Source organism: Carcharhinus amblyrhynchos, chromosome 13 (assembly GCF_965287045.1).
Source record: "Carcharhinus amblyrhynchos chromosome 13, sCarAmb.v2.hapA, whole genome shotgun sequence".
NCBI classification, from domain to species: domain Eukaryota; kingdom Metazoa; phylum Chordata; class Chondrichthyes; order Carcharhiniformes; family Carcharhinidae; genus Carcharhinus; species Carcharhinus amblyrhynchos.
Genome location: NC_137336.1, coordinates 62393348 through 62420456, shown reverse-complemented (window position 1 = coordinate 62420456; position 27109 = coordinate 62393348). Strand labels below are relative to the sequence as shown.

The following is a 27109-nucleotide window of genomic DNA, read 5'->3' as shown; positions in this document are numbered from 1 at the left end:
TTTTAAATTTCTACTTTTGCTTTTCCTGCAGTCCAGCTCCTCCATTAAACACGAGTTGTCACATCCCCTCAAACACTCTAGCCCCTATTCTGTGTCTCAAGGGGGCCGATTTAGCTCATATGGTGAAATGTCTAGTTCGTGAAATGGAATGACACCAACAGCACAGGTTCAATGCCCATACCAGCTGAGGTTATTCATGTAGACCCCACCTTCTCAACCATGCCCCTCAGGATAAACTATCACCAGATAGCTCTCTCTCTCTCCAAAGGGAAGAGCAGTCTATAGTCTTCTGAGAATGTGACGACTTTCTTTTCTTTTCTGTCTACTACCTTCCAAGTAAGAAATTAAAGGAGTTAAAAAAAGCATTGGTGGGGGTGGGGGTGGGGGGTTGTTGGGTGGTGATTGCTAATGACCAGGAGGGACAGTGAAAGGAAAAATAGAGAAAGGATGAGATCAGAGGGGAAAATAAAGGAGCAGATGTCAATGCACATTTATAAGAAGATAAAAATCCAGCTCAGGAGATATGAGCTGAAAGAAACCCGCTGCAGAAGTAAGTGCTACACGGAGTCACAGAGCTCACCAGGGTGCCAGAGTGAGCAAAGACATTTACTGAAAATTACACTGACTGATGTTATCAGAGAAAGACTGAGTGCATTTAGATTAAACTCCCTTCTCTGTCATTTTAATAGAGGCAATAATCCATTTAAAATAAATGGTGGTATGGGGTGGGGTGGGGGGGGGGTGGTCCTTGATGTGAGCATGCCATGCCTTCACACAATAACATTACTGGCAGTAATTTCCAGTCTTTACAAAGCCTTGTTACCAAACATCATCCCAGTATTCCATCCCTTGGGAACAATTGTGTGCACTAACGGATGTTATTTTGACAATACTGATCACTGCAACCTTCCAAAATCATATCATTTACTATTTTTTTTCCCTTGAGTTAATTACAGCTGAGTAATTACAGAGCAATAACAGTAATCTTCCGTGTTTCTCACTGTTTTGTTTGTGCTCTGCAGATATCTGTATAAGCTTCGAGATCTGCACCTGGACTGTGAAAACTATACTGAGGCTGCCTACACACTCCTCCTGCATGCTAAGCTGCTGAAGGTAAGGAACTTCTTGTTTAATGTGAAAACGCACAACACTGAGTGTAGAGGTGGGAAATAAGCCAATGTTCTAACTATTCCCATCCAAATGTGCCATTTGATGAACTATCGTGTAAAAACCGAGGCAGGCAAAGGTTCATGTGGTGAAAGTATGAGGTCAACCATTTTGGATCCGAGTAAGACCCAAAGATATTTTCTATATGGCACGAAGCTAGAAACTGCAGATGAACACGGAGATTTAGAGCCTCAATTAAAATACTTCACTAAAAGCTAGTGGTCAAGTTAAAAGATAATTAAAATGGCCAATGGAATGTTGGCTTTCCTGCCAAACAGCATGGCGTATGCTGAGGTGGAAGACATTTTACAGCTGGAATGTATGTGGAGTAACATCATTCTGTTCTAGATATCGCAGCTCAGGAAAGATATGGGAATGGGTGCAGTGTTATTATTATTAATATTATTATTATTGTGATATATTGTTATCACAATAATACCAGGGCTAAAAAAGGATTGCATTAGGAGGACCAATGACATTGACTAATGCCCATATTATCTGGGATACGGAGGAGTGAGAGATGATCAGAACTGTCTATTTAAGTTGCTCGAAGCAGTAGCTAGGATCGGTAGAGAGATGCTGATCCCCCAGCTCTCAAGCATGGGACTACCTGTCCCTGAGGGGCAGAGGTCCAACTCTCGGGTATTTAAGAAACCTATAGCATATTATTGTTGCATGGCAGCTGGATTTAAAGTCCGTCCCTAGTGCAGGAGCTGACTTTTCAACCCTGCTGTAAAGTCCACCTCCTGATCTTGAACAACCTTCCCACTGGTTTAGTGATCTTCATTAATATTCAACATCCACACTTAACTGAGGAATCTTGTGTGCCATCAGCAGTGGCATTTCATTTGAGTCATTCTTTGAAGGAGAGCTCTACCATGAAATATCTGAAGAGTTTTGGCAGGTGCCTGTGATTCCACACAACAACTCCCAATTTCAATTAACAGTTGCTAAGCGAATTATAGAATCACGACAGTGTAGATGGAGGCCATTCAGCCCATCAAGTCTGCACTGACAACAATGCCACCCAGGCCCTATTCCCGTAACCCCATGTATTTACCCTACTAATCCCCCTGACGTTAAGGGACGATTTAGCATGGCCAATCAACTTAACCTCATGTCTTTGGACTGTGGGGGGAAATCAGAGCACCCAGGGGAAACCCATGCAGGTACAGGGAGAACCTGCAAACTCCACACAGACAGTCACCCGAGCTGGAATTAAACCCAGGTCCCTGGCACTGTGAGGCAACAGTGCTAACCACTGCACCACCAAGTGATGGAGAAGGACATCCCATAGTTAGGGAACTCCCGCCAAGCCTGTTCCTACAGGCCCAATTGTTTTGTTAACAAGCAGAGTCCTTTCACTTTCCTCCTTTCTAGAGAAGGTACACCCAGTGCTCCCAAGTTAACCAGCAAACTACACCCAGGCAGGCATTAATAGAGGACTAAAGACATAGTGACTAATGCTTGCCAATAAGCCTTTCATGGTGGGAAAGACTGCTTAACACTCCAATTATCTAGAGCACTGGTTCACTATAATCATTAGATGTAGCAGTAGTGGAGAGGTGTGGTGCAGAACCATGCACTGTGGATCAAGGGTGGCACCTGCCCCAGTGGTTAGCGCTGCTACTTGACATACCAGGAATTTGATTCTGGATGACAATCTGTGTGGAGTGGGACATTCACCCTCTGTCTGTGTGGGTTTCCTCTCATAGTCCAGAGATGTGCAGGTTCAGGGATTCGTCACGCTAAATTTCCCCGTAGTGTTCAAAGATGTGTAGGTTAGGTGGTAAATGCGGTTATGAGGATAGGGAAGGGGTATGGCCCTGGGTGAGATACTCTTTTAGAGACTTGATGGGTCAAATAGCCTCCTTTTGTGATATTAAAGAGGTGGAGAGAAGAGAAAAATGGATAGAATATTCTTGGGTCTCTCTTGCAGCACTCGGGGCAACTGTGGGGAATCTAAGAACGTTGAAACAAAAGAAAGATAAAAAGAATACCACCTGCTACAGGTTATGGAACCATTGTATGTGTGCGGACTGACACTGTTTTTTTTTTAAACCTTAGTGGTCGGATGAGCAATGTACCTCTCATGTTATGCCAATAGACTTTCACGATTCCCAAACACAGCGGCAACTGAAGGAAAATCTGTACAAAACCATTATTAATTACTTTGACAAGGGAAAGGTAAGTGCCAAATGGATAAGATTGAACCTCCAGCAGCGGTGAGATAATTTTGGACCCAACATGTGCCAGCCTGCACGGGTGTCCCAATTATGCTCTCACTGGGTATTCTTTCTTTGTGCTAAGTACAAAGGAGTTCTGTCCCCAGTAAGCATGACCTTGAATGTGAAGCATGTGATAAACAAATATGCAGCGGCAGAGCAATAAACCCTTTCTTGCAGATAATAAGCCCACTGAATAAAAATCAAGGAACACCTTATACTGTATCAGATAGGCAAATAGCAGGCCAAACAGCATACATTACAATGTATAAAGCAGATTTTATTGTAAGCCATAAATAAATAAAGAACCTGTCTTTGCATAGGATCATTCACAATCTCACAATCTTTCAATAAACTGTGCAGTCAATTAAATATTTTTAAGCGTAATCACAGTTATAATGTAGTAAATGCAACAGTTAAATTGCACAAAGCAAGATTTGACAAACTCTAACAAGATAATGGTCAGGCAATCTGTTTTTCATGATATCAGTTGAGTGATAGGTATTGTGATAGAATTAGAGGTTGCGCCATCACTTTGGACTTTAACCTGGTGTTGTGAGACTTCTGACCGTGCTTATCCCAGTCCAACGCTGGCATCTCTACATCATGATAGATAGTGGCCAGGACACTGGGTAGAACTCCCCTGATCTTCTTTGAATAGTGTCATGGAATCTTTATTATCCACCTGAGAGAATTGGCAGTGCCTTGTTCTAACACCTTTTCTGAAAGATGGTATGTCTGTCAGTGCTGGTCTGCAGTGACAACCAGCTCAAGGTTTAGAGATTGAGGCAGCGACTGGGAGGCCTTGGGGAGCGTGAGAGATTGGGGTAGAAGGTTTTCCTGGGAGTAACTCGTACCCTGCCTAGCCGACCCCTGCACAGTACCACCTCCCTGATCTCTCAACTCTCCCTTTTCAATCACAGCCTCAATCTCTTAAACTTTACATTCCTTCCAGGCATGACCGAGATGCCCACATTCCAACCCCATCACTGACTGCCAAGAACAGTTCAGATGAAACAGCCAGCAGTCTTCTTTAGGCAAAGAGCTGGATGATGCATTCCAAAGGGTGTCATGACGTTCAGGGTAAAATACACCCCTGACAACCAGCCTTTGGTCGGCGGTTAGATTCCCTGTCACCCATGAAGGGATTACCTGAGTATAGGCACACACAAAGAGATCATAGAAAGATTCACTGATGTTACAACCTACCACCTCCACCTCTCCCACCCTCTCTAAATGATCAGACTTCCAACTGGAACAGTACAGTGGCTAATTATTGATGACAGATGCTGCTTCTCTTCCAGATGTGGGAGGAAGCCCTGAACCTCTGCAAAGAGCTGGCGGATCAGTTTGAAATGGAAATCTTTGACTACGAGCTTCTCAGCCAGAACTTGGTAAGTGCCCATGAGCAGCTGACTTGTCGAGGTGTTCCAAAGGGCCAGTGGTCAAATGGTTCCTTTAAATGATCCAGGGTTTGATATTTCTCTGCTGCTGTCCTTTGGCTAGCTAATCCAAAGAGCAAGTACCGGATGCAACCCTTTTCCCACAGGCTTCGGTTTAACATGCGTTTGGGGAGTGGGATGGTGAATAAAATTCTAATCACCTCCTGTTGCATCTTCAGCACCAGATTGTGGAGTTGCTAAAGCCAAGCACCAATTATACATTCAGAAGTGTATATTTTCTCATCTCTGCTACTCCTCCCTGGTTCTTTAAATGCTGGCTGATGCTCTAGTTAAAGAGTCTTATAGTACTGAAGAGACCCACGGAGATCTGTTCTTGGTCATTTCTTGAGGGAGCCACAAGAAACTGAAATGTAACAATTTGCCAAGGCTTCTACAGCAACCCACAGCTGTGAACTTCACCAGGAGAATTGGATCTGTAGGTATACGAGAGCACCCTCGGGTTCAAGATCTCCTCCAAGTTGTATACACCATCTCAACTTGGACTTATAGACTATTGTTGCTTCATTGTCACTGGGTGAAAATCCTGGAACCTGCTACTCAACAGGGCCATGGGGACGTATAGGATAATAGGATAATAGGATTCAGGATGAACTAAATGACCCAGCTCCTCCTCAAGGGCAATTAATGCAAGCCTTGTTAGTGATGCCCACATGCTGAGAACAAACTGGAAGAAAATAAGACCATCTGGTTGATGCTAATTCTTGCCCATTCTGAGTTTGAGCATGTCTTTGTGAAACTGGGACGATCCTTGGGTGTAAGCTGATATTGGAAAAGTGGTGATTTCAGAGGCATGAATTGTTCACAAGGAATAAACTCCGGAACTGTGGGTTTTCATGCTGAATATTGTAAAGATGTTAGACGTTTTTTAATGATTATCATTGCAACAAAAGGTTTGTTAGTTCGGTCTGAATAACTCCGTTTATGATTCTACACACGAGTAGTTTCTCTCATGACATGGTTTATTACGTTGATTAATAATAGTATTAAACTTCATATAACTGTTCCACAGTGTCATATTAAATCACAAGATGACACACGAATAATACAACCTGGTTTTCTGGACCTGACATGCTCACGCTGGAGGCCGCCAGTATGTTTGTAGGCGTTTGTCTACTCATGAGATGTTAATCTGACTAATGGAAGGAATGCGTTTTATCCTTATACAATTGTGCTACTTTAAGCTACATCTGCTCACAGCTCAGAAAAACACTTATCCTGCATTGTTTGGTATTTACCTACCTTATAATCTATTCAACTTTTGCCTCTGCTACAAGCTTTCTTTGTATACTACAGGAAGTACATGGCTTATCTCTTGCTGGTATGTGCTGTCTTGGAACAAAGACAAGACTCTGTGGGCTCGTTCTCTCATATTAATGCATAATAATGCAAACCAAAGTGAAAGGTTGCTGGAATAGCATGACTAGTGAATCATCGTAAAGCATCCCAACATTAAATCATCTTAAAACATTCTCATAACATTTGAGAAAGTTGATTGCAGTTCTTAGCATCTTTTTTCTCCTGTTTATGGCATGCTGGGTTTAGGATTAACTGTCGTTCCTGTTTGCCTACTTGCAGAAACAGCAAGCCACATTCTATGAAAACATTATGAAAATCCTACGGCCAACTCCGGATTACTTTGCTGTCGGCTATTATGGTCGTGGTTTTCCGCTGTTTCTCAGGGTGAGTCTTTGGCTTGTGAATCTTTAGCCTCAGAAGCAGTGAGGCACAGACTGACCAGAATGGTACCAGGGCTTAGGCCTTTAATTATGATGGTAGCTTGCATAAACTTGGCTTTAAAATCTCTGTAAGTTAAGTAATTGAGGGACAGTCTGATCAAGTATTTAACATGGTTAAGTTATTTCAAAAGGGGCAACAGAATCTTTAAGTGCTTTTAACATCACAAAACACCTTAAGGAGCTTCTCAGGAATGATTAAAGGAATCCTACAGCAAGTTACTCACTTCCTGGCTCTCCAAAGCCTGACCACCATCTACAAGGCACAAGTCTCCCCTTGCTTGGACGAGATCAGTTCCAACAACACTCAAGAAGCTCAACAGTATCCAGGACAAAGCAACCCACTTAATTGCTGCCCCTTCCACAAACATTCATCCCCTTCACCAGCGATGAACAGTGATGGTACACACTTGTAGATGCCAAGGACCCTTAGACAGCACCTTCCAAACCCACTAATTCTACCATCTAGAAGGACAAGGACAGTAGACACATGGGAATAGTATCACCTGGAAGTTCCCCTCCAAGCCACTCATCATCCTAATTTGGAAATAGATCACCATTTCTTCACAGTCATTGGGTCAAAATCCTGGAAATCCCTCCTTAACAGCCGACACCTCATGGTCTGCAGCAGTTGAAGAAGGCAGCTTACCACCACCTCCTGAAGGGTAACTAGGAATGGACAATAAATGCTAGCCTAGCCAGCAATGCCCACTTCCACAAATGAATTACAACAAAATGTAAGGAAATGTTAGAACAGATGGTCAAAAAGCTAGATTTTAAAGGAGCACCTGCCTAGGACAGAGAGAGGATGGGCAATGTGTATTGACAACACAGAACAAAGAACAAAGAAAGTTACATCTCAGGAACGGGTCATGCGGCCCTCCAAGCCTGCACCAACCATGTTGCTCGACTTAACTAAAACCCTCTATCCTTCCAGGGACCATATCCCTCTATTCCCATCCTATTCATGTACTTGTCAAGCCCCTTAAAAATCACGACCGTATCCTCTTCCACCACCTCCCCTGGCAGAGTTCCAGACACCCACTACTCTCTATGTAAAAAATCTTCCTTGTACATCTGCTTTCAACCTTGCCTCTTAAATCTATGCTGCCTAGCAATTGACTTTTCCACCTTGGGAAAAAGCTTCTGACTGTCCACTCTGTCCAGGCCTCTCATAATCTTGTAGACTTCTATCAGGTCTCCCCTCAACTTCCGTTGCTCCAGTGAGAACAAACCAAGTTTCTCCAAACTCTTCTCATAGCTAATACTCTCCATACCAAGCAACATCCTGGTAAATCTTTTCTGTATCCTCTCGAAAGCCTCCACATCCTTCTGGTAGTGTGGCGACCAGAATTGAACACTATATTCCAAGTGCGGCCTCACTAACGTTCTATAAAGCTGCAACATGACTTGCCAATTTTTAAACTCAATACCCCGGCCAATGAAGGCAGGCACATCGTATGTCTTTTTGACTATCTTCTCAACCTGCATTGCTATTTCCAGTGACCTGTGTACCTGTACACCCAGATCTCTTTGCCTATCAATACTCTTAAGGGTTCTGCTATTTGCTGTATATTTCCTATCTTGGAAACTAATCTTGTTCCAGAATTCTGGAACAGATTCCAGAATTCTGAGTCCTGGCATCTAAAGGCATGGCCCCCAGTGGTGAAGTGACTAAAATTGGGGATGTTCAAGGGGCCAGAATTAGAGGAGCATAGCAATGTTAGAGGATGGTAAGGTTGCAGTATGGGGAGGGGTAAGGCCATGGAAGAATTTGATAATGAGAATGAGAGATTTCAAATTGTGGCATTGCTCAACCTGGAGCCAATTTGAGTCAGCCAGTATGGGTGATTGGTGAAAGGGACTTGGTGCAAATTAAGACACGGGCTGCAGTGTTTATGGAGGGTAGAATGTGGGAGGTGGCCAACAGTGTGTTGGAATAGTCATGTTTTAGGTAAAAAAGGCATAATGAGCAGCAGACAACTTGAAGCAGGGGTAAAGTTGGATGATGCTGTGGAGGTTCTCTTGGTCATGTGGTCAGCTATGTGCTTCGGAACAGATGACAAAAGGTTTGTCATTTTGTCTTAGATTCAAAATGACAAGTTTGTGAATGACATGATTCAATCTCACACAGTTGCCAAGGAAGAGGAATTAACTGAAAGCTATATGTGGTTGAGTTTCTGAGGCAAGGTCCAAAATCAATGGTTACAGTTTTCCAAATACTCAGTGTGAGGAAATTTCTGTTTATCCAGTACTGAAGCAGTTTGATCATTTGGAGAGTCAAAAGAGATGGTTGTGAGGTAGAGCTTGCTGTTGTCTGCATACATGTAGACCCTGATGTGGAGATGCCGGTGTTGGACTGGGGTAAACACAGTAAGAAGTCTCACAACAGCAGGTCAAAGTCCAACAGGTTTACTTGGTAGCAAATGCCACTAGCTTTTGGAGTGCTGCCCCTTCATCAGGTGACCCTGACATTCTTTTTAATTTTGGGGAGAATTCTCCCATTTTCAGGCTAAAGTGCCCATGCGGGAAAACAAAAGTGCTTCCTGTTTGTGCTGGTGGCATCTTTCAGGTGGGATTTACATAGCTGAAAGATGCAAAGGAATGCATCTCACCAACACACCAACCAGCCCCACTATTCCAAGACCAGAGCACCCTTATTAAAGGATGTTCTAATCACCATGCTCGCAGACAGGTCCCTTTCCCCTCCAAAAATGAAATGTTGGCCCTCCAGCTGTCCAGGGGAACATGACCAACCCCTCGCCAAAGAGGGGCATTCCCACCACCCCCCCCATCCCGATGGATAATTGCTAACCCACCCACACCACACAGGAAATAACCCGATTGGGGCCAGCGGCGCAGATTGGGTGAATCCCCGTTTCCTTGATGCTCATCAGGAATACCAGTTTTTGGCTGACGTCATATTTGGCAGGACATCAGAATTCCAGCCGGCTGTCTGAGGAGGTCGGAGAATCATTCCCTATATCTCTGAGGGCACCTGTAGGTGAAATAGAGAAGGGATCAAGGATAGATCCTGGGAGATTCCAGAGATAATGGTGTAGGAATGGGAAGAGAAACCATTGCAGGTGATTCACTGGCTACAGTCAGATAGAGTGTTTTGTCTCACCCGGCCAGACAATGGATTTAAAGAATTCAAAGCGGTCGTGAGAGATGAGGAAGTACTTACCTTAGTCACAGTTATGTTGGCTGGAGGAATTCAAACATGGAGTTCTGGGAAAGATGGGCACAGATGTGGTAGGCAACAACATGCTCATGGACTTGGTAGGAGAAAGGCAAATTGGAAATGGAGGCAGTGGTTAGTTTGCAAAGACAATGGTCAAGGATTGTTTTTGAAGAGAGGAATGATTGTTACAAATTTGAAAGAGAAGGTGACAGACCAAAAATGTGCAACTTATATGAATTGGTCATATTAAATTTCCCATTAGTGTCCAAAGATGTATAATTTATGTGTATCAGCCATGGTAAATGCATGGGATTACAAGAGCAGGGCATAGGAGAGAGCTTGGGTAAGGTGCTCATTCAGAGCGAAATCGATGGGCTGATGGCCTCTTTCTGCACTGTAGGGATTCTATGGTGGCACTATCTGGGGACAGCAAAACATGACCAATATTAGCCAACACTGAGACCAGGAAGAAAAGTTGGGTGATGAGCAATTTGGTGGAAAGATGGTTAAGGCAACAGAATTCAGTTGGGTAGATTCATTGATGAGATCTGCTTGGAATGGGTATGAGGGGATGCAGGTAGAAACTAGAAAAAAATAGAAGTTCAAGGACCATTTGGTGAAGTTTAGTCCAGTGGGGAAATGGAAAATGGCAAAATCTGCTGCAGGTTGATTCCAGTCATGGTGACAAAGATGGCTGCACTGAAATTGGGGCACCATCTTTAAAGTGCACCCTGAATGGAAGACAAGCATACCTGCCCCCGCACACAAGATCTTTGCCAGCATTCCCACCCGCCTCAATAATCATTGCCAACCTGTGCCAGGGACAGTGCCGGGGCATTGCTGGTACACTGCCTGGCCGTGTCCCTCTCCCTCGGGGGCTAAACTGACCTTAACACCCCCAGCGGGATCCCCTCAACAACTCTGCATCTGATGTCACATCGGTGTGGTATGAATATTTAACGAGGGAAATAAAATGATGAGACAACAAGCTAATTGTATTTAAATTGATTAAAATCTATTAAAATCAGGTTCATGCCCCTGATTATGTCAACTACAAGGGATAGGGAAAATTGGAAATTGCAAAACTCACTAGTGAGATGCGCAATTTTCCTTCTTCTCTGGGTTTTGCACCTCCCCCAGTTGACAACCCCATGCATGGAGCAAGATCCCACCCATAGAAAGTAAAAATGGATAAAGAATCTGGATCCAAGGAAAGTAGAAGGCAACCACCATAACTTCTTAATTTAAGTATGAAAATTCAGGCTTCAAGCCATCAAACCATCATTCATGCGCATCAGGTTCTTCACTTGTAAGAACTCTGCAACTGAAGAAGCTTTTCAATTTTTAACATGAGTCATTCTAATGCCATAAAAAATCATTAATGGACAGAAAATACAGACCAGCTTTCAGCAAGGATTTTGTTTTAAATCACTTAAAACATTGCAATAAAATACATAAAATAGCTTGGCTTCCTGATGGGGAGTGAAATATTCCAGGTCTTTAGAGAGGATAGAGACATAGAGAAGAAGCTTTACTGATTAAAGATACCATTACAATATTAGTAAGAGAGGATAGAGGCACGAGGAAGCAATCAACAGGGACCTTATGGATAAAATGAAGGAATAAGAGGGAACTTAACACTGTAATGGAGGTTATCCATAGGCCTCCTGATAGCAGTAATATAATGGCAGAATGTATAAATTTAGGGATTAGAATGGTTTATAACAAAGTTGTTATAATGGGAAACTTTAATTTTCATGTAAACTAGAAAGAGCAGAGTAGATGGAGTTGGAAAGGTAAAGTTGCAAATTTCCTGAATGCATTTGAAATAGTTTTTTGGGGCAATGCCCCGAATCTTAACCCTAACCCTACAAAGATGGCAAGCTCTCATTAATAACTTAATATTAAGGGAGAATTTAGCAAAAAGAGATTATAATATGTCTGGAAAGGAGAAACTTAACACTTTGTTGCTAAGATTTGAGATATCACTGCAGCTAACTTTAAAAGGATGCGACAAAGGACGGATTCTCTGGTCTTGTTCATCCCACCCCTGATGCCAGTGAGAATGGAAAATTTGGCACTCAGCCAAAACTCCATTCATTGCAGCAGCACTGGTGAATCCCAGCTGTGGATGATGCCGGAGGCTTCCGACGAAAGACTGACAATAGTCTCTGGTCAAAATGGGTACCAGGTAAAATAACCGATGAATAGTAGGTGGGATTCAAAAAACAGGATCATTACATTCCTCGGTGGATCAAGAACTCTATGTCACAAATAAAGCAGCTACCATTGACAAAAAAGATGAGAGATAGCATAAAAACTAAAGAAAAATTATGTAGGACATGACTTTACAGCTTTGTTTGAGCGAGATCAGAAATTCCCATCTGAGGTCAATGGATATTTTCATTGTCCCCTTCTAGCCCACACCAATTCTTTGGCAGGCGGTGCAGTAGAATTCTGGTGGTAGAAATGCAAGGAATAGTATAGATCTCAGGAAACAGTAAAAGATACAAAGAATAGTAAATGAGGACTATAAAAATGATAGTAAGAGCTCGAAAAGAAATATGCAAGAAATTTGGCATGAATATCAAGATTAACACAAAAAAAGTTACCATTATATTGAGCTGAGAAATGTAGTGCAGGGTAATGCCACCTTTTATAAATAGATGCTAGTAATATTGAAATGAAATTAAGGAAATTGCTAACCTGTTGAATAATTGCTTTGCGACAGTCATCACAGTAAAGAAGGAAGATAATGTATCTGCCATTTCAGGGGAATTAATAATGAATCAAGGCCCAGAACTCACTCAAGTTAACATAGGATGAAAACATAATTTGAAAAAAAAACAATGGCATCACAACTGTCAAAATTGGGTGGGGGGAGGTTGCACTTAATAGTTTCCTGGGGTTTCAAAGCAAGTACGTAAGGAAATTGCTGATGCCTTAAGTCATCAGGTTTCAAAACTTCCTACATAGAGCTACTGTCACACTAAATTGGAAAATTATAAATCTAATTCCATTGTTTAAAAACACGCACGAGAAGCCAGGGAATTATAGCTCTGTTGGTCTAATAGCTGTTGTGGGGAATTATTGGGATCTATCATTAAGGACGGTGGGTTTATGTACTTTAATTGAAGCCCCAACACAGTTCCTTGCAGGACATCATCATAATTTCTTACCCATTGATCACTATTAACAGCTTAGATAATACAATAGAGACCCAGACATTAAGGACAGCACTTGGAGATTAATTGAAGAGAGTAAATGTGGATTTATAAGAGGTAGACCATATCTAACAAACATAATTGGATTTTTTTGAAGAAGTAATTAAAATGGTAGGCAGGGAAATGTGTATGGGTGTCATTTATATGGACTTCAAGAGACATTTGGGAAAGATTCATGTAAGAGACTGTTAACTAAAATCAAAGCTCATTGAATTGAAGGGAAATGATTGAACTGGTTAAGGGATTGGTCACATGGTAAAAGACAGAGAATGACTTTAAGGAACTGTATCGGAGCCTCAACTAATCACAATTAATGGCTTGGATAACACAGTAGAGAGCCATACATCCAGGTCTGCCAATGAAACAAAGATAGGTGGCAGAGTAAGTGGTGCAATTGAGATGCATAACATTATAGAGATATTAACGGATGAAGTGAATGGAAGAAATTGCAACAAACGTATTTCAACACAGACACAAGTGTGGTCATCTCTTTTGGATCCAAGCACTTTGTAAATGGTGAAAAGCTAGGAACAGCAGAGTTTCAACACAATTTGGGGCTCCATGCTAATTAAAATATAGCAATGAAGTACAAAAAAATCGAAAAGGCTAATCAAATGTTCGTCTAATTTAAAAGGCAGGAATGTAATGGGACAGTTGGTTATGGTGATACAAAACTCTAGTTAGACCAGATCTGCAGTACTGTATACATTTCTGGACACAGCACTTGACCTTAAAAGGAATGCGGTGCAGATTCACCAGTCTCATATTCCCCAAAACATAAAATGTTAAAGTGTGATTAGGCTGAGGTTTTTACAACATTGGAAGTCTAGGACTCAAAACCTTAAAATCAAATCCAAAACATTCAGTCAAGAAGTTGGTGAGTAGAGTCATAGAATCCCACAGTACAGAAGGAGACCATTCGGCCCATCAAGCCTGTACTGAGTACAATCCCATTCAGGTCCCATCCCTATAACCTCATGCATTTACCCTACCTAGTCCCCCTGACACTAAGAGACAATTTAGCATGGCCAATCCACCTAATCCGCACATCTGTGGACTCTGGGAGGAAACCAGAGCACTCGGATGAAATCCACGCAGAAACGGGGAGAATGTGCAAACTCCACACTGTGAACTAAGCCGGGAATCGAACCAGGGTTCCTGGCGCTGTGAGGCAGCAGTGCCAACCATGTGCCACCTTGCCACCCATGGAGTGCTTCTTCCTGCAAGAATGGTCAAAGTGTGGATCTCTCTGTCATTTAAATCAATAGGTACGAGTTCACTGAACAATTTTAGATCAGAGATTTTGACTACACACAGGTATTAAGGGATATAGTCAAGGCAGATGGATAGAGTTGGGAAACAAGTCAATCCTGATTTAAACAAATGGCTGAATGGAGTGTTAAACTTTATTTATTAGTCACAAATAGGCTTACATTAACACTGCAATGAAGTTACTGTGAAAATCTCCTTGTTGCCACACTCCAACGCCTGTTTGGGTGCACCAAGGGAGAATTTAGCATGGCCAACGCACGTTACCAGCGCATCTTTCGGACTGTGGGAGGAAGTCGGAGCACCCCGATGAAGCCCATGCAGACATGGGGAGAATGTGCAAACTCCACACAGACAGGGATCCAAGCCTGTAATCGGACCCAGGTCCCTGGCGCTGTGAGGCAGCAGTGCCAGGCGCTGTGAGGCAGCAGTGCTAGCCATTGTTGCGAAGCTGTGCTTGAAAATCTGGACTTCAATTTTTGTCAGTTTAAAGCAGCTCAGTTGCAGGATAGTTATGTGCACCTTTCCTGAACTTGGAGGCAGAACTGATCGCAATTGTGGATTGAGAGGCAGGCAAAATCAATTGAGGAAGGTACAGATTCACATAATTATGTCCATAAATCACTTTATGGACTTTGGTTTCCTTAGTCACTTAAGTCAGTTATTTGATTTGCACCCCAATTACTTAAGTCACTCGGGGCAAGTAGATGAGAGAATTGTGAGCACTATAGTGCCAGTACGTCTAAACACAGGGCACTGGATGAAATTAGGCTCAATGGCCCCTGTTTTTCAGGTGTTATGAGTGCCTTTAGAGATCAAAAATAGCACCTGTGGTGCACACATGTACGTTCCTAATGCAAAGCTCACTGAACGCTATGTTGGTACAGAGATTAGTGTTCCCCGGAAGGACACAAATCAGGAAGATAGTGACATCAGTCATATTTCCTTAGTTATTTCATAGGTCGATGGGGAATGGTGAGGCACCTGCTGAAGTAGATTTTATTGGCTTCATTAAGGTTTCTGCACAGATCAGCTAAACCCAGACAGGAGCGCAATATTTGGCCTTCCTCTGAGTATCAAGTGTGACTGGAAAAAGCAGAGGCTGGGAGAAACAAAACTGGCTTCTAGAGGAAGAAAGATGGCAGATGATGAAAGAGGCCTAGATAGTCGATTTCTGCCCAAGATGTACATGAAGAACTTAATTCAAGTGCAATGCCCAATACACCCGATCCCCCCATTCATCAACAAATCCACATGCCTTAACTTCCCTCTGACACTGACCCACATGTCATTCTCTTGACCTCAACGCAAAAGTAAAAGCTAACAAAAAAGCACCTTCCAAACTAGATTTATGAATTAACCCATACTTGCTTCATACAAACTTCAACTAATCACCCTTTTGCGTTCTGTTAGTGCATGTCTTCCATGTGCATTTGTCTGTCCTACTGCTCCTATGTGGATTTATATGTTCATATGTATGTAGCCCATCTGGCGCTGGTACACCCACAGTGCTGCTAACAATTGAGTTTCAGGATTGAGGAACACAGGAATTTGGAGCAGGAGTAGGCCATTCAGCCCTCCTCGCCATTCAGTGAGATGATTTGATTGTGGCCTCAACTCCACCTTCCTGTCCACCCCCATAATTTTACCTCTCTTGCCTATCAAGAAACTATCTAATTCACCCTTGAAAAAAAATCAATAACTGAGCCTTCACTGCTTTTTGCAGAAGAGAATGCCAATAATTAATGAACATCTGAAAGAAAAAAAATTCTCATCTCCATCTTAATTCGGGGACCCCTTATTTTGAAGCTTGATCCCCTAGTTCTTGTTTCCACACAAGAACAAATATCCTCTCAGTATCCACCCTATTAAATTCCCTGAGAATCTTATATTTCAATCACATCATTCTTATTCTTCTAACCTCCAATGGATAGAGATCCAACTTGCCTTCCTCTTGGTATCAAGCATGACTGGGAGAAAGAGCAGAGACTGGGAAAAACTGCTAGAGGAAGAGAGAGAAGGAAAGGATGATGAAGAGGAGGAAGGGAAGCCTTGGAATGAGTCAGGTGAACCTTGTCTGAACTCTTTCTAATGCAGTTATAACTTTTAACAAATAAGGAGACTAAAACTGCACACAGTATTCCAGATGTAGTCTACTATGATCCCGTACAGCTGCAATAATTTATAGTCCATTCCCCTTGCAATAAATGCCCAGTACATGGGAGGGGTTTTAGAGGCACAAACATGAAGGGCAAAGGAAGGCAAAGTTTCAAAAGAGGTCATTGGCACTCTGGATCTCCTGAATTCCCTTTGCCAGAAGGTTCTTAGACTTTGGCCTAATGACTGTAATATTCTAACTGTGGTGATTTGTGGTGATCATCCTTTTATTTAAGGGAACATAGCAGAGTAAAGGTCACCTGGCTTGAGGGAACCAATTGGAACTGAGAATGGGTAATTACTCCAGGGGTGGAGTCCTCTCTTAGGCAATATATGTGTAGGGGTGGTGACCACAAGAAGGAACACCTGGAAATGGACAGGAAAATTGGAGAAAACTCCAAAAAGTCCAGAAAAAGAGCACCACAATCAGTCCTTCACATGTGACAGACCAGGACAGAACTTTCAAAACGTAAGATATTATGTGCCAGCATGCATTACAAAGTAAAGTGTCCGGCAGAACCAACATCAACTTGGGATTAGGGAGAGGCATCACCCATAGAGTGAATAGTCACATTATTAGAGAACAGTCTAGGACAGAACTCAGCAAGCCTGTATGGAAGAGCTCTTGCAAGACCATATTTGGAATTATACATAGTTAAACCCTTCCAATAAAAGTGTTTATGTTTGAACACAAAAGACTCAAGATCTCATCAATGAGCAATCACCACTGTAACACAACAAAAACATACTGGGTGGGATTTTACGGCCTTGTTCGTCCCAAAGCCATTAAATCCTGCCCATGGTCAGCGGACCTTCCCATGCTCTGCCCCTCACCTACTCCTATTCCCGTGGCGAAAGCGTCAGTAAAATTCCAGCCATTAAGCACATAATATGACCTGGTGTCAAGATATGAATCTTTGGTAGTGGATCAAGTTGGAATGCTGAAGTTATTGTCTCTGAGACAGGGCCCCTGTTGTACCAAATGGGTATAGAGGGACGGATCGTTCATAAACACGTGGATCACTTGAGTAGTGAGATGTTCCAGTGGACAGAAAATGTTTTGAACACAGAAGCATCAAAATAGCTGATCAACCTGTTATAAATGTAACTGATGTGTCTGTAGAAGCAAGTAGTAATGAACTGCCTGCTCCAGAAGAGGTTATTGCAGTTCCTGTTAATATCGATCTTTTAGAAGCATCTCCGACTACAGAATTATGCCAATCTACAAGCAACGGAAAACCCATTAAAGGCTCAATTATAATTATCCAACTCGTGTATAATGTTTAGGCAGAATTTAGGACTGAGTAACTTAAGATTGTGTAAATGAGTTAAAGAGAGAGGGATGAGGTGATTTGTGGTTATTGTCCCTTTATGGGCAACACAGCAGAATAAGGGTCACCTGGCTTGGGAACCAATTGGGACTGATTGTGGGTAATCACTCCATGGGGTGGAGCCCCCTTTTAGGCAGTAGACACGTAGGGGATTAGGGTAGCCTTGTGGGCTGTTGTACAGTTTTTTTAAAATAAGTTACTTTTGTGTTTCTAAAGCAGCCTGTGAAAGTCAGCATTATACTAACAGTGCCATGATGTACTGCCAGACTTGATTTCCCCCACCCCCAATATATCTATAGTCCAAGGAGCAGGAGTTTTCACACTGCTGTCAGATCATGAACCCCTTCACAATACTCATAAACACACTGACTGCATTCCAACCAATTCTTAATCCAAGCAACAACCTTAATGACGCCCCCAGGTTCTGACATCTTTTTGGTATTCACAAATCTTAATGCCCACTCTTCTTTTCCTCCTCTGCATTGTACTGCTAGATGCTAGGAACTCCATCCTTCCCAGTGCTCTGAGCATTATGCTGACGCTGATAATTTAGTGATGTCTGACATTACTACTCGGCATTGTGCTCCACTTCTTACAAACCCCCTGACTGACGAGGCCAATACTGAGGAAGACAAGAGACCTGTATGTATATAGTTAAAGTTACAGTGATGAAAATTGTTGAATACAAAATTGGGTGGCACAGTGGTTAGCACTGCTACTTCACAGCACCAGGAACCAGAGTTCAATTCTCGCCTTGTCCGTATGGAGTTTGCATGTTCTCTTCATGTCTGCGTGGGTTCCTCCCACAGTCCAAAGATGTGTCAGTAAGGTGCGTTGGCCATGTTAAATTGCCCTTTAATGTCACAAAGATGTGTAGGTTAGATGGATTAGCCACCTAAATGCACGGGATTAATGAGAAAGGCCTGGGTGAGATGTTCTTTTGAGGAGTTAGTGCAGACTCGATAAGACTGGGTGGCCTCCTTCTGCAGTGTATGGATTGTATGATTCTACGAAAGAAACAAAGAGGAATATATTGTGGGAAGAAGAAAAAAATGATCAAACGTTCTTTTAATTTTCTTTCTTCTATCCTGCTACCTTACAGAGCTGGAGGGGCTAAGATCCCCATAGGTTAATCTTAGCCTCAGCAATCAGCAGTGTGGGCTGTTTGACTGCATGGGATGTAACATGTCAAACCAATCTTATCCTCAGCTAACATCTAAATACACAAGTTGCAACAAAGAGAAATCCGGAGCCAAGTTTTTACTTCCATCCCCAACCCAGGACAGTGGAGCTTAAGTTAAACATTAGGGCTGAATTTAAGGCTTCCCTTCTCCTTTACATTTCAGTGCTACACCAGACAGTGCTCTTACCCTTTGCTCCCACAGGCCCCTTTTTTTAATCATTTGCAGTCAGTAACGTGTTTTGGAGATTACCAATTTTGTTCCAATGTAAACCGACATTTGTCCCAATAAACATTGCACATGATGGATGTTGTCATTAAAACCACTACTCTAACCTCCTGTGTCTATCCATCATGGGTTATTTACTGGCGTAATGAACTGTGCTCTGCTTTGTCCCTTCATTCTGGTCCATTAGAAGGTACATGTTGACAAATGGGGTACAAAAAAGAATGATTATTAAAGAGGGTGGAACAGTAGGCTCACCGAACTGCAATAACAAATTCAGCTTCTGCCTCCGTTTCTAAATCCCCCAGAGACAATATCCCCGGCAGCCATGTTCCGTTGCTAAGAGAACCAAACATCCCCTTGAGGGTTAGTTTTTTTTTCCTTTGCTAGTTCATCTGAAAGCATCTGAGATAGTAAGAAAGACACAGCTTGAACTCAACAGTTCAGGGTCTGAGGTTCAGCATGAGATAGTACCTTCTGAAAGACAGAGAAATAGAATAACATAAATCATAAAAATCCTACAGTCCGGTCCATCGAGTCTGCATTGACAGCAATCCCACCCAGCCCTATTCCCGTAATCCCACATATTTACCCCACTAATCCCTCTAACCGACACAGCCTGGGGCACTAAGGGTCAATTTAACATGGTCAATGCACCCAACCCAGACATTTTTGGACTGCAGGAGGAAACCAGAGCACCTGGAGGAAACCCATGCAGACACAAGAAGAAGGTGCAAAATTCCACACAGACAGTGATTCAAGCTGAGAATTGAACCCGGGTCCCTGGAGTTGTGAGGCAGCAGTGCTAACGACTTTGCCATCATGCTATAATTGTAAAAAAAAAGTAAATACCATACTGAGCCAACATCGAGACTCAAGCAAGGTTATAATTATAAAGGCGCCTAACAGTAACTAAAACCACCTCCACAGGCAATAAAATTGCCTAAATTTCAACATCTGTACTTTTATACACATTATTAACTACAGGTAGCTGCTCAAACAGTCAGGAGATTTGGATTCCAGTGGAATCCTGCATTTAAATCTTGATTACTTATTCACTTAATCCAACATTTAAAGTTCCATTTTCAAAAAACAAATTCTCCAAATTGACTGCCACAGTCTCTTATGTTATAACAGTGTTTCAGTGCCTCACAGTGCCGGGTACCGGCTTTGATTCTGGTCTTGGGTGACTGCATGGAATTTGCACATTCTTCCCATATCCACATGATCTTCCTCCAGGTGGTTTCCTGCCACATTGCAAAGATGTGCAGGTCAGGCTGATTACCATGTTAAATTGACTCTTAGTATCAGGGGGAATAGCAAGGTAAATACATGGGGTTACAGGGATAGAGCCTGGGTGGGATTGTTGTCAGTGCAGACTTGATGAGCTGAATGGCCTCCTTCTGCACTGTAGAAGGGGACTTTGATTCTGTAGCATTTTAGGATAAGATGCCATATAAATCAAAGTTATTTTTTTAAAAGGTGTTGAGGCAAATTGTAGTAACAATCCCTAGATTAGAAACTGAACATAGAGCATAGATTGATCTGGAATTTTCAACTAATGTATGTAGCTAAGAGCTACTTTGAGCAATGATTGTAACTACTGAAACATTGAGAGAGTTCACAACTATTCAGCAGTGACTACAACTGTGAAGATTCAGATTCTGTGGATGCATTGTATGAAGAGAATCACTCAGCTCTTTGGCTTGGAATGGAAGGAGAAAACTGACTTTTCTGTGAAAGATCAAGAAAATCCTTTGAGGTTAAATGTGTTCAGCCGTGATTATATTGGTAACAGTCTTGTCTCTTGAGTCTGAAGATTCTGGGTTCAAGTCCCATTACAGGACTTGAAAACATCAAAAAGATAACGCTGACACTTGAGAGGATAGACAGGGCCTCAATTTAATGCCTATAGATAACACCTCAGTTTGTAGTGCACACCCTCAGTACTGAATGTTGGCCTAGATCTTTTGCACTCAAACCTTGACCCCCACCCTCTGACATGGAGGCAAGAGTCACTCCAGACAAGACACAAAAGGGACATTCAAGTGGTAGGCTATTTGGCCCTTCCACAGCACCCAACTCTCTCTTAAATGTTTGTTTAACAGCTCATGCAGTTTTGAGGTGAGACAGTAAACGTTTCCCTTTTCAGGTAGATATAAAATACCCCATGGAATTATTCCAAGAAGAGCAAGAAAGCTCTTGGGAACGTAGATATTGTTAGATTGATAAAGACCAAAGTCCATCTAGGTCACCTTCTACCATCCTTCTAGTCACATTGGTGAGCACAGTGGCACAATGGTTAGCAATGCTGCTTCACAGCATTGTCTCGGATTCAATTCCCGGGCTTGAGTCACTGTCTGTGAGGAGTTTGCACGTTTTCCCTGTATCTGCATGGGATTCCTCCAGGTGCTCTGGTTTCCTCCCACCGTCGGAAAGACATGCTGGTTCAGTGTATTGGCTGTGCTAACTTCTCCCTCAGTGTACCTGAGCAGGTGTCGGAGTGTGGCGACTAGGGGATTTTCACAGTAACTTCATTGCAGTGTTAATGTAAGCCTACTTGTAACACTAATAAATAAACTTTTTCTTTCTTTCGTGGGATGTGGGTGCCACTGGCAAGGCCAGCACTTGTCGCACTCTCTAACTGCCCTTAAACTGAGTGGCTTGCTAGGCTATTTCAGAAGGAAGTTAAAAGCCAACTACATTGCTGGGGGTTGAAGTCATACATAGGCCAGATCAGGTAAAGAAGGAAGATTTCCTTCCTAAAATGCTTAAGTGAATTAGGATGGGTTTTTACGCCAATGGGCAATGTTTCATAGTCACCATTTCTGAGACTAAATTCTTAATTCCAGGTTTATTAACTGATTTTAAATTCCACCAGCTGCTGTGGTGTTATTCGAACCCATGTCCTGAGAGCCTTAGCCTGGGCCTCTGGATTACTAGTCCAGTGATACACAAATACTGAAGGTGCTGACTCATCTTTCCAGCAACAGCAAAGATTTGATTTGATTTATTATTATCACATGTATTAGTGTACAGTGAAATATATTGTTTCTTGCACACCATGCAGTCAAAACATATGGTTCATAGAGAAGGAAAGGACAGAGTGCAGAATGTAGTGGAACAGTCACAGCTAAGATATAGAGAAAGATTAACTTAGTGAGAGGTAGGTCCAAACTTGTAAGAGATTGAATTAGAGCACTGTTAGAGAGTTTAAGAGTTAGAATTAAGTTTTAGAAGCATAGAAGCAGCGTAAAAGATAGAATTAGAAGGTATGCTGGGCACAGCTTGCAAGAAGTCACCTCACTCTGGTGCCATCTTGAGAAAAAAGAGGGGGGGTCTCAGCGGGTTGGAAATCTGTGGCGGGTGAAGCTGGAAGCTACTGACAATGAGAAGGGTTTAAAATAGCATTTTGGGGAAAAGGTTTGGTGGGATGGCGTGAGTGTTGTGGGACGGAGGAAGGGATGCCAAACCTCCAGAATGGACCTAGAATCTCCAAGAATAGAAGACTAATCTCAAGGATATTGGAATGAGAAACTGGAGGGAGAGAGTAGGGATGAAATCAATGAAGCATTAAATAACAATTGTGTTTTACTCCTTTAAATAGATTCAGTAGATTAAATAGATTCATTATCATGTGCTGGTAGGAGCGAGTTGGGTGGCACGGTGATACAGTGGTTAGCAATACTGTCTCACAGCACCAGGGACCTAGGTTCAATTCTAGCCTCGGGTCACTGTTTGTGTGGAATTTGTATGTTACAAAGAACAAAGAACAACCCAGCACGGGAAACAGGCCCTTCGGCCCAACAAGCCCGCGCCGCCGCATCACCCTACACCTATTCTACCCTGCGTGACTACGAATGGAACCCCTAACTTAGCCAGATTCAGGGGAGAATAGTGTCAATTTGGTAAACCAATCAGCCTAAGAGCACATTTTTGGGGTGTGGGAGGAAACCGGAGCGCCCGGAGGAAACCCACGCAACCACAGGGAGAATACGCAAACTCCCACAGACACAGGCCCAAATGCTCTCCCCGTGTCTGCTTGGATTTCCTCCGGGTACTCCGGTTTCCTCCCATAGTCGAAAAATATGTGGGTTAGGCAGACTGGCCATGCTAAATTGCCCCTTAGTGTCAGAGGGAACTAGTTAGGGTAAATGCATGGGGTTATGGGGATAGGGCTTGGGTAGGATTGTGGTCGGAGCAGACACAATGGGCTGAATGGCCTCTCTCTGTACTGTCAGATTCTGTGATTCTATGTCCTAGCTATAACTTTAAAAAAAACACTGATGATAAACAGTAAGGGATGGGAAATACAGTTTCAGTTCTCTCTCATCGTCTCCAAAACAGAATTGGGAACTGCGTCCTGGATCTAAATAGACTGGAGCCTGAAGGAATATATTAAGAGCAAAAGGGAAAGTCCAACAGATTAAATTGTTTCTTTAAATAAAGGGACTACAACAGCAAGCTTCACGTATGGTAGTGTCAGAAAATAGAATGGCTGACTTCAATGTGAATGCAGTTGTAGAAGAGGAGGACTTAATTTGGCATAAATTTACAATCTGAGCATCTCAAAAGCTTAAAGCCGCAGCTGAGCAGGTGGAGCTTACTTGTGAGAATAAGGGCAAGACAACCGGAGGTGTTAAACACACCAGCTGAGCAAGTTTCCCTCACTCCAGAACTGGAATAGGTGGAAGATAGAGAACCTAAAACAGGCCACGTTCCCTTAGCACAAATTCACCTGGCACAACATGAACTAGAGTTAGAATTTTGGGCAAGAATAAAAGGAAGGAGAATGGAAAAGGTAAAAGAGAAAGGAAAAGGAAGAGTGGTAAGGCAGGAAAGAAGAGTGGGGACAGAATTCCAGGAGAGAGAACGAGAGAGAGAGAACCTCATTGAGGGAAAAGTTTGTGAAGGAATTTCAAGCACAAGAGGACAATGGATTAATACAGATTGTTTTGGCAAGGGAAAAGTTGGGAATCTTACCAAAGAAAGCAGAATGTTGTTTCTGGTGAAAAAAACTGATGTGTTTCTACCAAGAGAAACACTCCTCTCCAGGTCTTCTGGCACTCTACCGAACAAAAATCAAGGTGGGAGCGTGTTTCACACCAGCATGCAGGGGGGTGGGGGGAACAGGGCATCAACACACCAGCAAAGCCTGGCTTCACAGAATACCTTTTCCATTCTCCTTCCTTATTCTTGCCCAAAATTCTAACTCTAGATGTTGTGCCAGGTGAATTTGTGCTAAGGGAACGTGGCCTGTTTTAGGTTCTCTATCTTCCACCTATTCCAGTTCTGGAGTGAGGGAAACTTGCTCAGCTGGTATGTTTAACACCTCCGGTTGTCTTGCCCTTATTCTCACAAATAAGCTCCACCTGCTCAGCTGCGGCTTTAAGCTTTTGAGATGCTCAGATTGTAAATTTATGCCAAGTCCTCCTCTTCTACAACTGCATTCACATTGAAGTCAGCCATTCCATTTTCTGGCATTACCACGCGTGAAGCTTGCTGTTGTAGTCCCTTTATTTGAAGAAACAATTTAATCTGTTGGACTTTCCCTTTTGTTCTTAATATATTCTTTTAATGTTAAACTCCAATTTATTTAAAACCAGGACGCAGCTCCTGGTTCTGTTTTGGAGAGGGATGAGAGAGAACTGAAACTCTATTCCCCATCCCTTGCTATAACCTGTATGAACCTTGTATCCTGCCCCCCCCCAGCCCTTCACAGAAGTCTCAGGGTCTCCCCTCCCCATCCCTGATTGGAGTTGGCACTTCTTTTCCCCATGATCTGAGATGGGTTTGTGCGAAAAGGAGAGCAGGGTAGATAGAGCAGGTCACTCTCTCCACTGTTAAAAGCAAGAGCCTGGTTGGTAAACCAGCTGGAACACATCCAGTGTGGAACGACTGTACACAATAGGGAGAATTATTGGTATTCCAAAAGACCAATAGGGGACATTGCAGTCAAGACAGTGTGTGGCATTCTCCCAAAAAAATTCCAGGTATTGAATTCACGTAAAAATTGAAATAAATCACGCTTGTTTTTCAGCAGGATTTTCAAAATGAATTTCCCATACTCTGTGCATCACAGAGTACACTAGCCTGAATCACACTGAAAATCTTTGGGCGAGGCCTATTTCCACTGGAGAAACTGGCATGTAGAGCTGAGTGGGCTACTGCGCATGTGCGATCTGTCAACGCTGAGATCAGTGTATGTGCATTGACTGTGTGGACCCCCTCCTCCCCGCTCCCCCCCACCCCCCCCCCCCCCCCCCCCCCCACCCCTGAATGTGTCTGGGCCAACCTCTACCAGACCTCCCCTTTCCCAGCTACTCCAACTCGATCTCTTCTGCCCCTCTCGATCTCCCACCCCACAGCCCCAGCACTCTCCCCTCCCCCAGCAGGCCGCCCTACTCAGCCCCATCCTGATGGACCACCCTGATTGCTGGCCTCCCTCCCTCTGTCATTAATCCCAATGCGGAGTGGCAGCAGGACTCCCCTCACCAATCTCAACCCACAGCCCCCACCCTCATTAGGTCCTGCCCCCTTGGCATTGTCCAATGCCTGTTGGGCAGTGCTTAGGTACTAAGCTGGCAATGCCCAGAGGGCACCCCACGTTACCGTCCTTGGGGGGGTGGACCTCAATGTCCACCAACTCCCCACAAGTAGGAGGTATTGTAAACCCTGCTGGAGTGAAACACTCCTGGCAGAGATGGGGAGAAAGACTCTAGCAGGCCCAGAGACTTCAGTTCCAGGCCCACTAATTAGATGTCAATTCAAATTTAAATGCATTATACAGCTCTGTACCAATTTCTGGAGTGGAGCTGGCGATGCTGGCAATCTAGCGCCTGGGGACTTGCCGAGGTCATTGTGCCCAGCGGGGAGCCCACTAAATGGCCTCTGCTTGAGACTCCTAGCCCAATGCAGCGGGCTATGAGAATTGTTCCCAGTGTCTTAGCCATGAGGGTGATGAACCTGCACTCAAGTAAAGACAGGGAGGGCCAGGATCTTTATCAGAACTTTGTGCGTGAAGGGGTAGTAACCCCTTTTGTATCCCATGCACCAGGAAAAGAGATAATCATCCTCAGGTTCACAAGTTGTATTCAAGTCCTTCTAGTAGTGAAGATTGCAGAGATGCTACCTGGATGCAAATACCGTAGTATTGGTAACAGAGCTCAATTGCATATGTTTGAACCTTTCCTTAGTTAAGATGTACCTGCAGAGAAAGATAGTCACTGATGTAGTGATGATCAGGGTTGTACCAAACTTGCAGTGCTGTGGGTCGACCTATTGGTGGGCAGTGACTTAGGGGGAGTGTCAGGTCTGGAATACAAGGGAATCTGTAAAGTTTATTTAATAGTCACGAGTAGACTTACATTTATTGTGAAAATCCCCTAGCCGCCACACTCCAGTGCCTGTTCGAGTAACTGAGGGAGAATTTAGCATGGCCAATGCACCTAACCAGCTCGTCATTCAGACTCTGGGAGGAATCTCATGCAGACACGGGGGAGGGGGAAACGTCCAAATTCTGCACAGTGACCGGAGTCGGGAATCGAACCCGGGTCCCCAGAGCTGTGAGGCAGCAGTGCTAACTACTGTGCCACCGTGAGGGGAACCAGCAAAAGTCTGCACAGCTGCCAAAGGCTGAGGAAGTCCAAGAAAACCCAACAGGTGGCGAAAGAGCCAGTAAGGATGGCTGAGGTCAAAGGAAGGCAAATAAAATCTAATGAGGCCTTGATAAAGCCAGTAAAGTTTAAGGAGGACAAGATGGCACTAGAGGTAAGCAAAAGAGTTCAGAGAAAACTCTCAACGGTTGAAGGCAGTTCGCCTGAGGCAGGGTTGGCAGAAACAAGACTTTACATAGGGACCAGGAAGGTTCCCAAACAGTAAATGATGGAGATGTCTCAGCCAGAGTACGTTGAACAGACTGGAGAGAAAATACATCCCCAAGATAAAGGA

The 27109-nt window shown here is 43.3% G+C and overlaps 1 protein-coding gene across 2 annotated transcripts in view; it reads left to right on the top strand.

Moving 5' to 3' along the window:
* Positions 1–27109, top strand: part of LOC145351949 (dedicator of cytokinesis protein 2-like) — a 595946-nt gene that overhangs the window by 483060 nt on the left and 85777 nt on the right. For both annotated transcript variants that reach the window (XM_080201765.1, XM_080201764.1), the window contains 4 exons: positions 1023–1113; positions 3235–3354; positions 4697–4786; positions 6431–6535. In XM_080201765.1, coding sequence (XP_080057891.1) covers positions 1023–1113; positions 3235–3354; positions 4697–4786; positions 6431–6535 — 406 coding nt within the window. The remainder of the gene's footprint in view (positions 1–1022; positions 1114–3234; positions 3355–4696; positions 4787–6430; positions 6536–27109) is intronic.